General features: G+C 40.8%; 1 protein-coding gene and 1 long non-coding RNA gene across 3 annotated transcripts; one reads left to right on the top strand and one right to left on the bottom strand.

Moving 5' to 3' along the window:
* Window positions 1–12: 12 nt before the first annotated feature.
* Window positions 13–771, bottom strand: LOC107184957. Its single transcript, XR_001515864.1, has 2 exons — window positions 615–771; window positions 13–413 (listed from the first exon to the last, which is right to left on the bottom strand). It is a non-coding gene; the product is annotated as an uncharacterized LOC107184957 (long non-coding RNA).
* Window positions 772–856: 85 nt separating this feature from the next.
* BTF3 (basic transcription factor 3) lies at window positions 857–7,915 on the top strand. Of its 2 annotated transcripts, none has more exons than XM_006775433.2 (6): window positions 857–1,220; window positions 1,398–1,466; window positions 4,628–4,741; window positions 4,855–5,056; window positions 6,495–6,551; window positions 7,492–7,915. In XM_006775433.2, exons 1-6 carry the CDS (start codon window positions 1,089–1,091, stop codon window positions 7,536–7,538), a joined length of 621 nt encoding a protein of 206 aa, XP_006775496.1. In that variant the 5' UTR covers window positions 857–1,088; the 3' UTR covers window positions 7,539–7,915. The 2 variants fall into 2 exon arrangements, with proteins under 2 accessions (XP_006775496.1, XP_006775497.1); XM_006775434.2 differs by having other exon boundaries at window positions 857–985.
* Window positions 7,916–13,213: the final 5,298 nt, after the last annotated feature.

The raw sequence follows: 13,213 nt of genomic DNA on the forward strand, positions 1-13,213 counted from the left end.
CCACAAAAAGGCTGGTCAGAGAGCATGTTTACTTAAATTTCCATCTCCAATACCGGTCGTTTTATTTTAAGGTCGTCTGAAAACCTGTCCTAGAGTTTAAAAAATTTCAACTCACAGCAGTTTAGCCTCTCCAAACACACGGGGCATAAGTTCTTGATTGACGTACTAGTTAAGACAAGTAAAGTGTGTTCAACTGGGGCTCGCTAGCTGTCAAGTCCCTGCCAACAGATACCGAGTAAACTTTCCGTCTGTTGGAGAGAAGGGAACCCCTCACGCACCCGGTCCCAGGCGACGAGCCGCCTGCTCTGGGGCGGGCGCGCGCATTCCCCGGTCCCAGCCCAGCCCGACCCAATGACTTCCGGAACACGCTCCTCAGATTTTTCGAGCCCTGGTCCTGCAGCAGACCAAACCACCTGGCCTCAGGAAGCAAAGTCAGCTTCATTGTTTTTGACAACACGTTTTGGTGAAGCCTCATTCGGGCCGACGGGTAATTTCTAAAACTTCCGGGGTCACCCAGCGAGCCGAGCGCGGCTAAAGAGGTGGGCACACGCTGGGCGTCCCAGGCGTTTCCGCAAACCTGAGCTCAGGACTCCAGGGAGACAGGGCCGACTTACTCAGCTCCCACTGAACAAGAAACTGTTTTCTCTGACCCCCTGGATGGCGTCCCCCAGGCCTCCTCGCGCTGCCTGCAGCCCAGCCTTCGGCGTGGTAGCCGCCCGGCCGGCGCCGGACGCGAAGGAAAGAACGTCCAAGCGCGTCGGTCACACACCCCGCGTCCCGGAGCCGCGCGTGCGCAGCACAGCCCAGAGCTCGGGCCAAGTCCGTTTCCTGACTTCTCAAGGAAGTGGCCTTGCGTCACTTCCGGCCTCCCTCTAGCTGCCATCTTGCGTCCCCGCGTGTGTGCGCTTATTCTCAGCTGGTCTGCCCTAGACCCCCTGAGCGTCAGCCCTAGTCCCCCGCGCGGCCCCGTTTCCTCTCCAACAAGGTACAAAAAGGCTGTGGACGCCGGCGTGGGAGGAGGACGGGATCGGGGGCGGGCAGTGCCCGGAAGGAGCGAGACAGGGAGGGACAGGGCTGAGAGGAAGGCGATGCGACGGACAGGCGCACCCACTCAGGCTGACTCTCGGGGTCGAGGTCGAGCCAGGGGCGGCTGCCCTGGGGGCGAGGCGACGCCGTCTCTTCCTCCACCTCGCGGCGGAACCAGAGGACAGGAGCCTCAGGTACCGCGAGGAAATTGGGAGCCTGCGGGGCGGATTTGGGACCCAGGCCTCGGCCCGTGTGGGACATTTGTTCTGCCGGGCGGGGGGTGGGGGCAGGAGCGGGGGTCGGGAAGTAACGAGCGTGGAATGCCAGGGCCAACTACACCTTTCCTCGCTGAGGGTTTCCTGTTTTTCTAGATGAAAGAGACTATCATGAACCAAGAGAAACTCGCCAAACTGCAGGCTCAAGTGCGCATTGGTGGGAAAGTAAGTCTTAATAGTGTGTGTGTGTGTGTAGGGTTTAGGGTTTTTTTCTTTTGCATTTCTAATGTCGATGGCGTGTGGCTTTGCCTACAGCGGGCATTTCACGGAACTAGCAAACTGGGGGATGGAGCGGCGGGTTAAAGGCGATGTACAATGTAATGTCTCCGGAAACCGGAGGGGAAAAAAGCGAGTGAGTCGAGATGAAAAGCTGCTTTGGCTGCAAACATTGTTTGTATGTAAACATACTCTCCAGTGTTAGTGTTTTAAGTGAGGTGAAAAGGGTTTCCTAACGTGCTGGGTAAGGAACTATGTCGTTTCAGGTGCGTATCGCTGTGGCCGCCCTTCCTCCGACTTGCTTTGGCTTCGGTTGCATGTAGACTTACTGGCGAGTTGGTTTTTTTGGTAGATTAAGGCCTTTTCTGTAACGCTTCCTTGGCTCAGGCACTCCGGGGCGGCAGGAGTTGTCTATTTCTAGGGCGTTTGAAGATCTGTCTTGTAACTGCATGTTGGAGTTTAAGAGCAGTGGACTATGGATTCGAAAATATTGTAAAGTGGATGTCTTTGTATTTTCACTTTGCGATTTCGCTAAAACTCAGGAAAGGGGAGTGTTTGGTGGGTTTTTTAATGATCCGTTTTGGGTACATTGGTTTTCCCTGGTGGATGCTGAGTCGGAGGGGATTCCTTTTTGAACTCTCTAAGTGTTTAGACTTTAGGTGGTTCTCTAAGTAATTTACATAAAGCAGAAGCCCACGCTAGACCGAGGTCTACCTGGTTGTATTTTGCATTGTTAGCACATTCCTAGTATTTAACAAGGTGTGGTATAGCCTGTTGGAACAGGGCATGTCTTCACTTGGTAAAACTTGTATTCACTTGTATGGTTAAAACGTCTATACTACAGATTTATTATCTATTAGTATTTTGGTTTTGTTTTTTTTTTCCAACGTTGCCCATTTACCTTCAAGTAGAGTCTACTGTGAAATAGCCATATTTGCACTTAGACTTAAATAGTAAGATGTACATTGTTAGTTACTGGACTTTGCCAGCAGTGTATCTTCATCCACCCCCACCCCCCAAGCTAGTAGTATTCAAGATCCCACGCCTACCTGTTAACAACAGTAGGTATTTCTTGTTCTTTTTAGCAATCGTTGTAAGCTAGGTGTGGTGGAAAAACTCCTTATAATCTTTGTGGGTCAGTGTTTGGATGCTCTTACGGTGTTTTTAACCTTAGTTAATGTGCCTTTTTTCTTTTTTGGTTACTTTGATCATTAGGCCCTTCAACTTGTGAGAGAAACCATTCTAGGTAAAGGGAAGTCAGGGTTATCTAGGATTCTTAAGGCTGATGTAGGATTAAACTTTACTTGTTAACTAGTTAATAGAGGAAGTATTTCTGTCATTGTAATACAGAAACATTTTCTTCACCTTTTAAGAAACCTGCTTATTATGGGATGTGAAATCAGGTGAGTGAGTTTTGCCTTAGAGAACATTGCAAGTGTTAGATACTTCTAGGTAAGTGTTACAAGAGCTCTTTATTTCAGTATCTGATCAGAACATTGATAATAACTTAATTATTTCAGTGAAAAGTAAACCCTATTTATGTAAAGTGTATGAAAACTATAGAAGGTGTGCTGATTTTGTTTTTAGAATCTTATAGTAGTTTCTCAGAATGTCTTTTAGAGAGTGTTCTCTGGAAACCAGGTTTCTACATGACCACTTCAAGGTAATAGTTATTTTAAAGGTTTTTTGAGGGGGTTGGTCACCAGTATTCTATGTAATTATTGATATTTTCTTCAGTTACACTATGATTTATTTAAGCCTTTGCTATGCTGGATCCTGAGAATACAAAATTTAGGTAAAGTATCTAGGGGGCTTTAAGGCTAGTAGGGGAGATGGACATTTTTTTAAGATTTTTTTTCACATATATGGTGCAAGGGAAGCATTTTCAAGATACAGAGATGAGAGTGGTTTGTCTGGGTAAGGATATTAATTGTAGAGTTTCGGGAAAACACAGAAGAGATACTGGCTTATGCAGGATTTTAAAGGATCAGAATTGGTATGGAGGCTGGGGACAGTGAGGTAGGTGGGTGGTGGTGGTCCTTCCATGAAGAGCCTTGTGTACAATGTAAGTGTCTTAGCCTATATGGGAGTCTATGAGTGTTACTAAAGAATTTGAAAGCAGAATATGGATGGTCACATGTGCCTGGTTTGAGAAGTTTATAGGATATTTTAGAGAAAGGGGAGATTGTAGACTTGGCATGTTCAAGAGACCACAAGTTTTCCTGAAGCCTATATTCATTCACTCATCAAGTTATTGACTACCTTCAGTGAGCCAGGTCCTGTTATAGATACTGAGTTTTATAGCAGTAAATAGAATAGAAGCCTTCGAGGAGTTTATATTCTAGTAAGGGGAGACAGGCAATAGAATATACTTATCGTTATTAGTAATAAGTGTTATAAAGAGAAATAAACCTGGATAGATGGGAAATGGTGAGTGTGGGTCGTTGGGAAAGGCCACTCTGAATATGGTGACATAAGAGCAAGGATCTTGAGTGAGGAAGGGAGCCATGCAGATGCCAGGGAAGAAGAACAGTGTGTCCAAAAACTCCTGTTTGGCCTATTTTAGTAACAATGAGGAGGGTTATTTGGCTGAAGATGAATTGGTGTGTGTGATAGGAGATGTGTGTGGTCAAGAATGGCATAGTAGGGGCAGGACAGATCAAGGTTAAGTTAAGAATTTCAGGTTTTACTCTTGCGTACAATGGAAGTCTGTACAGACCTTTGTGTCATACACTGTCTTGCCTATGAATATTAATAGATGTTAATTTTTCTTTAATTAGTGTAAAAACAAAAGGTTAGTAATTTAGGTTGACACATGCCACGTCTCTGATCACTTTAGAGCCGTCAATGTAAAAAGTAAAACTTGGAAAAGATCATTTATATCTGACAAGACTAGAATTTTAGAAATTATTAAGGATTTGTAGCAAGTCCTTTCCCTCTTTTGACTTCCCTCATTGCTTTCACCTGCCTACTCACTGCATAAAAGTTTGTGGTTATGATAGTTTTCTTATACATATCCAAAGATCAGAAAGGAATTTGAACCTTTCCATTTGAAAATGTCTGTTACAGTATAAATGTGTGCTGTGTTCTTTCCTTTCTCTCCACTTTAGGGAACTGCTCGTAGAAAGAAGAAGGTGGTTCACAGAACAGCTACAGCAGATGATAAAAAACTTCAGTTCTCCTTAAAGAAGTTAGGGGTAAACAATATCTCTGGTATTGAAGAGGTAAGCGTCAAGTTTTATTTCTTTAGAAAAACAAGATTTGTCTGAAAAAAGCTTTTAATGTTCATACATTTGGTGGGCACTGCTAATTAAAAGTATTTTTTTTCCCTTTATAGGTAAATATGTTTACAAACCAAGGAACAGTGATCCACTTTAACAACCCTAAAGTTCAGGCATCTCTGGCAGCGAACACTTTCACCATTACAGGCCATGCTGAGACAAAGCAGCTGACAGAAATGCTACCCAGCATCTTAAACCAGCTTGGTGCAGACAGTCTGACTAGTTTAAGGAGACTGGCTGAAGCTCTGCCCAAACAATGTGAGTTTTGCACAGGTTATTGATTTAGCCAATAGATTTCTAAAATGTCAGGTGCAAAGTGGATGTGAATATCTTTAAATTTGGAAATGCTACCTTTTCTCTTAAAATATCCATTTTTACACAGATTTTAAGCAGGTATTCATAGTATATGCAATAATTTAGTATGCTGTGATTTATTATACTTGTTTGTTTCCTATTAGCTTTCTTGCATTGGATAAGAGACTTAAAATGTTATCCTTTATTAGCTGGAAAGTATGAAAATGTTAATTTGGTGCTTTTTTGATAACTGGCGCTTTAAAATTAATTAAATATATATTGTAAATTATCAATTCTTCAGTTGTGTCTATACAATTGATATTACCAATAATCTTTAAGAACTGGCTTGCCACTATTCTGGTGTTTTTAATTATGGTATGATAAGGATTTTGTTCAGGGCAGAAAATCATGAAGTTAAATAATTGTACCTCAGGGGTGTGGATACTTTATGCTGAAGCTCTCTGACTAAAATTTTGAAGAATGGGAATGGAGAAGCAAGTCAGGCTTATATGGTCTTTTAATTAGTCATCCATATTTTTCTAGGCATTCATCACTCTGCTTCACTTTATATGTTGTTTTGTCACCTGGAAAGGCATAAGAGGTTTTCTTTTGTGTTCGTTTTTTTTTTTAATTGATTTCAAAGAGAAATGAAGAGGGAGAGAAACATCAGTGATGAGAGAGAATCATCAATTGGCTGCCTCCTGCACGCCACCTACTGGGGATCGAGCCCACAACACGGGCATGTGCCCCTTACCAGAATTGAACCCCGGACCCTTCAGTCTGCAGGCCAACGCTCTAATTACTGAGCAGACTGGCTAGGGCAAGGCATAAGAGTTTGTAGAAAGTCGTCTTAGGCTTTCAAAGCTGAAATAGGCATTTGAAACAGTCCACTGAACATCCTGGGGCCAGTACCGTGAGGTCCCTACTCTCAAGTGTAGTTCACTTTTTGTGTAATAAAAGGAAGCTGGATGCTTACCACTTAAAGAATCTTAAATTTTTTTGATCATTTTATTTTTTTTTTCAGTAAAGGTTTGTGAGCATCTCCTTTATGCCATGCACAACACAACAGAGTATTTGAGAAAACAGCCTCTTAATTTGCCTCCCCAAGTAAAGCTTACCATAATTTGGTGCGTGGGTTTACTTGTACCCTGGGGGCTCCCCATTATTCTCATTCTCAATGTTTGTGGTGGGCCAGAGGATTGAAAACCTAGGTATAGAATTTGGTTTGTTGGCTGTTGCTAGTGTTCTAGCTCATTTGTAGACTATTATGTTATTGCTAGTACTATAGATGAGATCCCAAATGTCACATCATGAATATAAACCTTTCATCTGTACTTCTTTGGGTTAATATTTATTGAAGACAAACACATGTGTGAGTAATGTCTACATTTCCCTTTCACAGCTGTGGATGGAAAAGCGCCACTTGCTACTGGAGAGGATGATGATGATGAAGTTCCAGGTAGGAACCTTCACTTGTGGTTAAACTGGGGAATCTTAGCAAGGGAGGATAAAGAATCTTTATTCTTTAGGAAAGACTACCTTGAGGGAGGTGGTATAGAGTAAAGAGGGGGAAAGGGAGACATGAACCTTACTCACTTAGAATGAGAAAAGTAGTGTACTGTTATTTCACTGGGAGTTGTGTTGGTAGATTTGGTTTTTTTCTATTTGGGATCCCAAGAAGTTGGAGGTATATAACCATAAGTATTGAATAAAAGTTTACATATGGTTACCTAAATGTAATGACTACTTACCACAAATGGCTCTTGTTTCCTACTGTGAGATCCATAAATTTAAAAGAAGGCATGGAGAAGTTATTCAGATATCTTGGGATATAACCATTTAAAATCAGCAGAAATACTCCTTTGATAATCTTGAGGCATTTTTCTATTTCAGCTGTTACTGGATATATTTTTGTGTGGTAAAACGAATATTTATTGGGGAGTAGAATCACTAGACCATAAATAATTCCACTTTGCATGGACAGGTGTCCTCAGGAATCCAGGAAAACTTTAGAATTGTGTGTCACAGTACTCTTTAGTTCTCCCAAACTGACTAATGTGCTATATTGCTTAAGTTTAATTCTTCGAGTGCGATGAGAATAGGGAGAGTATATATATATATTCTTTAAGCACAGCCTTGGGCAAATTAATGACTTTCCCTTGTTTTAATTATATGCCAAAACATATACTTCAAAATGTGCCAAATGAGTAGTGGTCTTACTGAAAATAAAAACTTTTAAATTTATATACTGATTTAACTAATATGTATTTTGAGAACATTTCCTTATTTCCTCTTAAGATCTGTATTTGTAGATTTGGCTTTTTCTGAGTTTCTGCCTTTTTAAATTTTTTTTTTACGCGCCATTGCTACTGGAGAGGATGAAGGTGATGAAGTTCCAGATCTTGGGGAGAATTTTGATGAGGCTTCCAATAATAAAGCAAACTGAATTGAGTCAACTTCTGAAGAAGATAAACTTGAAGAAGTTTCTGGGAGCTGCTATTTTGTATTATGACTGCTTTTTCAAATTTTGTTTATGGATCTGATAAAATCTAGATCTCTAATATTTTTTAGCCCAATGCCCCTGGACATTGCAGCTCTTTTCAGTTTTTGCTTATACATAAATCATTCTTTGCAGCTAATTAAGCTGAAGAAGCTTGGGAATAAAGTTTGAAACAGGTTAATAAAGATCTTTGCCTAGTATAGTTTTATTTTTTATTTCATTGACACTGATTTGTACACAGAAAGCAAAGTTGTTTGTAGAAAGCTAATCATGGCATGTAATATGACATAATCTTTGATGAAATTTTATTAAAGATTTAACATGGTAGAATCATGTAACAAAGGTGGTATAAAGTTTCATGTTTGAAAACTTCCCTGCAGTAGCCCTCAGGGCTTCCATGGTTTATATGATGGGAATAGAATACTCCTTCGTGGTAGAGCAAGTTTTTTTTCTCTTAGTGTTGTCTATATACTGAGTGCCTTATATGTACTTTACTTTAAAAATTTTTATTGATTTCAGAGAGAGAAACGTCAATGATGAGACTCATTGATTGGCTGCCTCCTGCATGCCCCCTGCTGGGGACCAAGCCAGCAACCTAGGCATGTGCCCTTGACCAGAATTGAACCCAGGACCCTTCAGGCCACAGGCTGATGCTCTATCCACTGAACCAAACCACCTAGGGCCTTATATGTACTTTCACACTTAATTTTTTCTCATTTAATCTTCATTCTATGAAGTTGCTCCATTTGGTAGATGTAACCAAAAGTTACTTTAAAAAAGGTAAAAGTAGTTATTCCCTTCTGTGTAGGCTATAAGATAACTGGAAAAAAGGTAGTAGCAATGTCACCCTTTTTCCTTAAGTGAGAACACAAAATGAGTAGGGCTACTTTTTCTTTTTTAAATTAACATACCGTAAAATTGACCTGTGTATGCAGTTGTAACGTGTGATTGCCACCATAACTAGAGTACTGAACAATTTCACATTAGAAAGGCCCCTCGATAATAGAGCTACTTTTAAAAATTTGTATTAGTAATTATAATGTTGAAGCAATTTAAGTTTTACAAATGGTAATTAAAACAATTATGTACATTCTGCATTGATGCCAACTGAAAATTCTCTTAGTTTCTACTTCAACAATAAGAATTCATTTTAAATTTTCATAGCTTACAAGTACCTTTTGAAGGTACTGTATAGCTATATCTAAAATTATTAACTATCAAAAATGAAATGTGTAAACAGTATTTGCATATCTTAACATTGTATTATTTTCTTTAAAGTATGCATATCACTTAAAGTACGCTGCTACAGTAACAAGAATTCCAAAGTCTCAATGATTTATAAGATTACACGTTTCCAGAGTATTATAGGTTAGGTTGGACTCTGCTATATTGCTATATGTTCACTTCAGGTCCCAGACTAATCAGGCAACCTCTGGGGCACTCAGCTTTCTGGCAGAGTGAAAAGGTAGGTCATGTGCTGGTTCTTCTTTAAAATATATTTTTATTGATTTCATAGAAGAAGGGACAGAGAGAGAAAAGCATCAATAAAGAGATTCATTGATCGGCTGCCTCCTGTACAACACACCCTTGACTGGCCTCGAACCTGGGACCCTTCAGTCCACAGGCTGATGCTCTATCCACTGAGCCAAACCAGCAAGGGCCATGTGCTGGTTCTTAAACTGCTACAAATGTCAAAGATATATAACTGACCGAAGCATGTGCAGTGAGTAAAGGATGGTTGGGATGGTCTGGAGTGGGGCCTGAAGATAGCATTTCTGATAAGCTTCCAGGCGATGCTAATGCTGTAGGTCCACTGGCCATGCTTTGAGTAGCACAACTGAGATTGTCTTAACTCACCCCCAGAGATTGGGGTGACCGAGGCTGACAAGCGTGTGAAAAGTGCCACTATCTGAATATCCAGTTGTTTACCCCGAATCTGTATAGGCAAGGGACAAAATCAAAAAGGACACTAGGTTTCCAGGCTAGGCCTATTCCAGGTCAACTTGCTTCCTGTGGCAGATGCAGGCTAAGGTTAATCCTGTTTTGCCTGTATTCAGACTTTGTTCCAATAACCTCTAATGATGTTACTGCTTTGGTCTATTTAAATAATCTGGTATATGTTAGTTGTGGCTATGGATTAATAAAGGGTTTTCTTGTAACGTTTTCAATATTGAGATAGGGTTATGTTACCGTTACAAACGACTAAAAATTTTAGTTGTTACAAAGGTTTGTCACACTTAATGGTTTTTCTGGCTGGGCTCCACTACCCCCTACCCCCTACCCCCCCGGGAGGAGCCTCTAACTTGAATGTTGGCAGTATCAGGACAAGGAAAAGAAATAGCTGGCTCTTCAAACTTAGGTTGGGAAGAGATGCACATCACTAATAACCACATTTCATCAGCCAGAGCAAGTCATGTACATAGTCAAGTCAGATGGCCAAAAGGATTGGGGAAGCATAATCCCTCCCCAGAGCAGGACAGCAGTTGTTTCTAAACAGCACAATCTACTGCATTCTTTCTTCAAAAATTGATTTGAGAAACATCTATTTATTGTTCCACTTATTTATGCATTCCTTGGTTGATTCTTGTATGTGCCCTGACGGGATTGAACCTGCAACCTCAGTGTATCAGGCTGGCGCTCTAACCAACGGAGCTACCCAGTCAAGCCAATCTACCATATTCTTAACAATTTTTCTTTGCCCACAATTGCTATAACTGTTATATGTTAAACACTGTATCACTTGCGTTATATCTCATTGCTCAGTATAACAATCCCTTGAAAAGAGCCACCTTGTACAGACAAGGAAACCATCTTCAAGAGGTGAAATTGCTCCTGTGAGGTCACACAGCCCCTTAAGTGGTAGAATGAGATTCAAACCCGGGTCTGCTCTTAACCTCAAGACCTATTGGAAAGGACTTCAGGCCCTGGCAGGCTAGAGAAGCAGATGATTCTGATCTGGGTGAACTTTTGGCTGTTGTGACTACTTGCTGGCTGTTGTCCGATATTAAGACTAACCCTGGGCCAAAGTAGCTTTCAGATGGATCTGAACCAGGGATACACTAATAAAGAGATAGACAATTTTTCTGAGAACTCAGGATTTATACCCTCTATTTTTTGAAATAATCGAACTAGAGTACACTTGTGACAGCTGCATAATAACCATATGTGCACAGGGCAGAAAGCTACATTCTAAAGTTTGGAAACAAGTTTAGAAATGGGCTCAAGGTCACTAATGTTTAGACATGATTTGTGCTAATTACTTTTCTCCATTACATAACACTGGATTCTTTGGTAAATTACCTCCTCTCCCCCCAAAAAATAAATATGTCAATTTTTTTTGGGGGGGGGGAGGAGTCTTAAGGGAACTAAGAGCAGTTTTTAGCTTTTCCAAGATAATAATTAGAAAAGTCTTCTACCCACATAAATTTTCATCACTCCAATCAGCACAGTCTTGAATGCCATTTTTGCAGCGAGTTCTGGGAATACAGGCACAGTCAGCAAAGAAAACAGTATCACATCTCCAGCCTAAACACTTTGGCACTGAACACTAGACAATTTTATTTATTTTTAAAAGCACAACTGTTAAAACATCAAGGTGGACTGGAAAATGGGCTATTGGAAATGAAATGGCCCTTTGGATCTTAACAATATTAGAGAAAACTGTCCAAAGGGGAAATTGAGGATGTTTATTAAAGATTCTACACATTTAGGTAAAAGAATTTGTACTTTGAAAGCAAAGAAGAGTACTACCTCTCCATCGGCCTGCAAACAAACACACTGACCTGCTACATAAACAAGGAGGGGTCCGTGTGAGTTTGCATGTTCAGTAAGCCGGGAAGAGAATCAGTATTTGCTAATTGGCAACCAGCAAGAAGAACAGGATCTGTTTATACTTTTAGCTTTTTGTTGCCAACACATTGTTAGATTAACATGCAACTCCTCAGCAGCATTTCTTTTTCTGCCTTCCGTGGTGACCAGGCAAAAGGCAAGACACGATCTCTATAGTGTGCTATATTCTGATACCTTTTTTATAAACTGATTAAGGTCATGAGGTATTGGAACGACCATGGTTTTAATAACCCAGCCTTGCCAGATTGCAAGGCAATCAGGGTGCAGTGTCACGTGAAACCACCATCAAGAACACTGGGAAGCGGAAAGGAGAGTGGGAGGTGCAAGGAAGTACCAAAGGTTAAATACATAAAAAAAGTCTTTGAGAGCTAAAGCATTCAACAGACTTTTCTTTGATCTTTACCAAAATTTCCAAAGAAATCCAAAAGGAATTCCATCGCAGACAAGAGTTGTCCATCAAGATTAGTATTTCCTTTGTTAATCTTTGCGAATCTGGCTTTATTTGCTTTTTTAGCCAGAGAATTCATATGTAAGCTACTGGAAATGATGGAATTGCTTCATTGTGAATGTAAATATCCTTAGGACAGTTTCTAAGTATGGGTTGATACCTGATTCATCCCAACAATCATTGTTTCTTGTGTCACACACCTTGTCCACATATGTCCAAGCCTTCTGGTTGGGATGCTTGAATATCAAGTTTTGAGGGGGATGGCTGGGCATATGGCCCATATTAAACAAAGGCATGATTTCTAATAGAAACCACTCATGCATGGTAATGTTTTAATTATAATTCTAAATTTTAGTGATTAGTTGCTGGTGCCTATTCTTTCATTTTGATTATTTGTCCACCTCACCACAGTGGGCAGCAGATTCATCTTTGCCATGGATGCAGTCCAGCTTCCTGTTACAAAGCAGGGAGGGTGGCAAGCAATTCCTGAGGTCCGCACACGAGAAGCCATGGTGCTGCGAAGCTGTTTCGCACTGTCGACATGGCCAGTCTGGAAGATGTATAAGACAAGTACTGGATGTTAACATATGCATCTACGACCTTGAACATCAAGCTTTAATAATATAACAATCTGCTTCCTCCTCCCTGCTCCTGCTTCTTTCTATTGTTCTTTCCCCTGTTATTTCTTCTCCTTTTCTTTCTTTTTCTCCTCATTTTCCAAAACTCTCTAGGCCTACTTAGCTTGTATGTCTTGCAACACTACTGGCATTTTGGGCAAACAAGTGTGAGCTCCCTCCTGCCCAAGAAGGAATTGAAGGTGCCTGGGAGGGGTAGTCAACACGCCCGGCCCTGGTGTGTGCTTTGCTGTGGATTGATTGGTTTCATGATTTTCTTAGCTAGAGATAGGAACAAAGGTAACTTGGTACACCAACCTCTAGGGAACACTGTGGGTTAAATAGAGACTACTGTTTAAACATGTAATGAATCTGTGCACTCAAAAATGAGTGGGAGTTTGTCAAAATAATGTGATGCTGTTTCTTAAAATGTTTAAGTACTATCCAATTTTGATGGAAGTTAAGATGTAAATAGCAGATCGGTGACACTTATATCTCAGACATACTTACACCTAAAATAACATATCTCCAGAAAATTCTGATTTGGTGTGTGGAGTGGTAAACCGGCTAGAAATATTTTAGAGACCTGGTTTAGCATAGGTGAGGGCTTGGTGGAGGTGCATTTTACTACTTGAAATTTTATAGTTGGGACCAGGTTGATAATTAAGAGGCAGATGACCCCACATGTATCACTTAATTCATGAGGTGCT

This window comes from Myotis davidii, unplaced genomic scaffold (genome assembly GCF_000327345.1).
Source record: "Myotis davidii unplaced genomic scaffold, ASM32734v1 scaffold44, whole genome shotgun sequence".
Lineage (NCBI taxonomy): Eukaryota > Metazoa > Chordata > Mammalia > Chiroptera > Vespertilionidae > Myotis > Myotis davidii.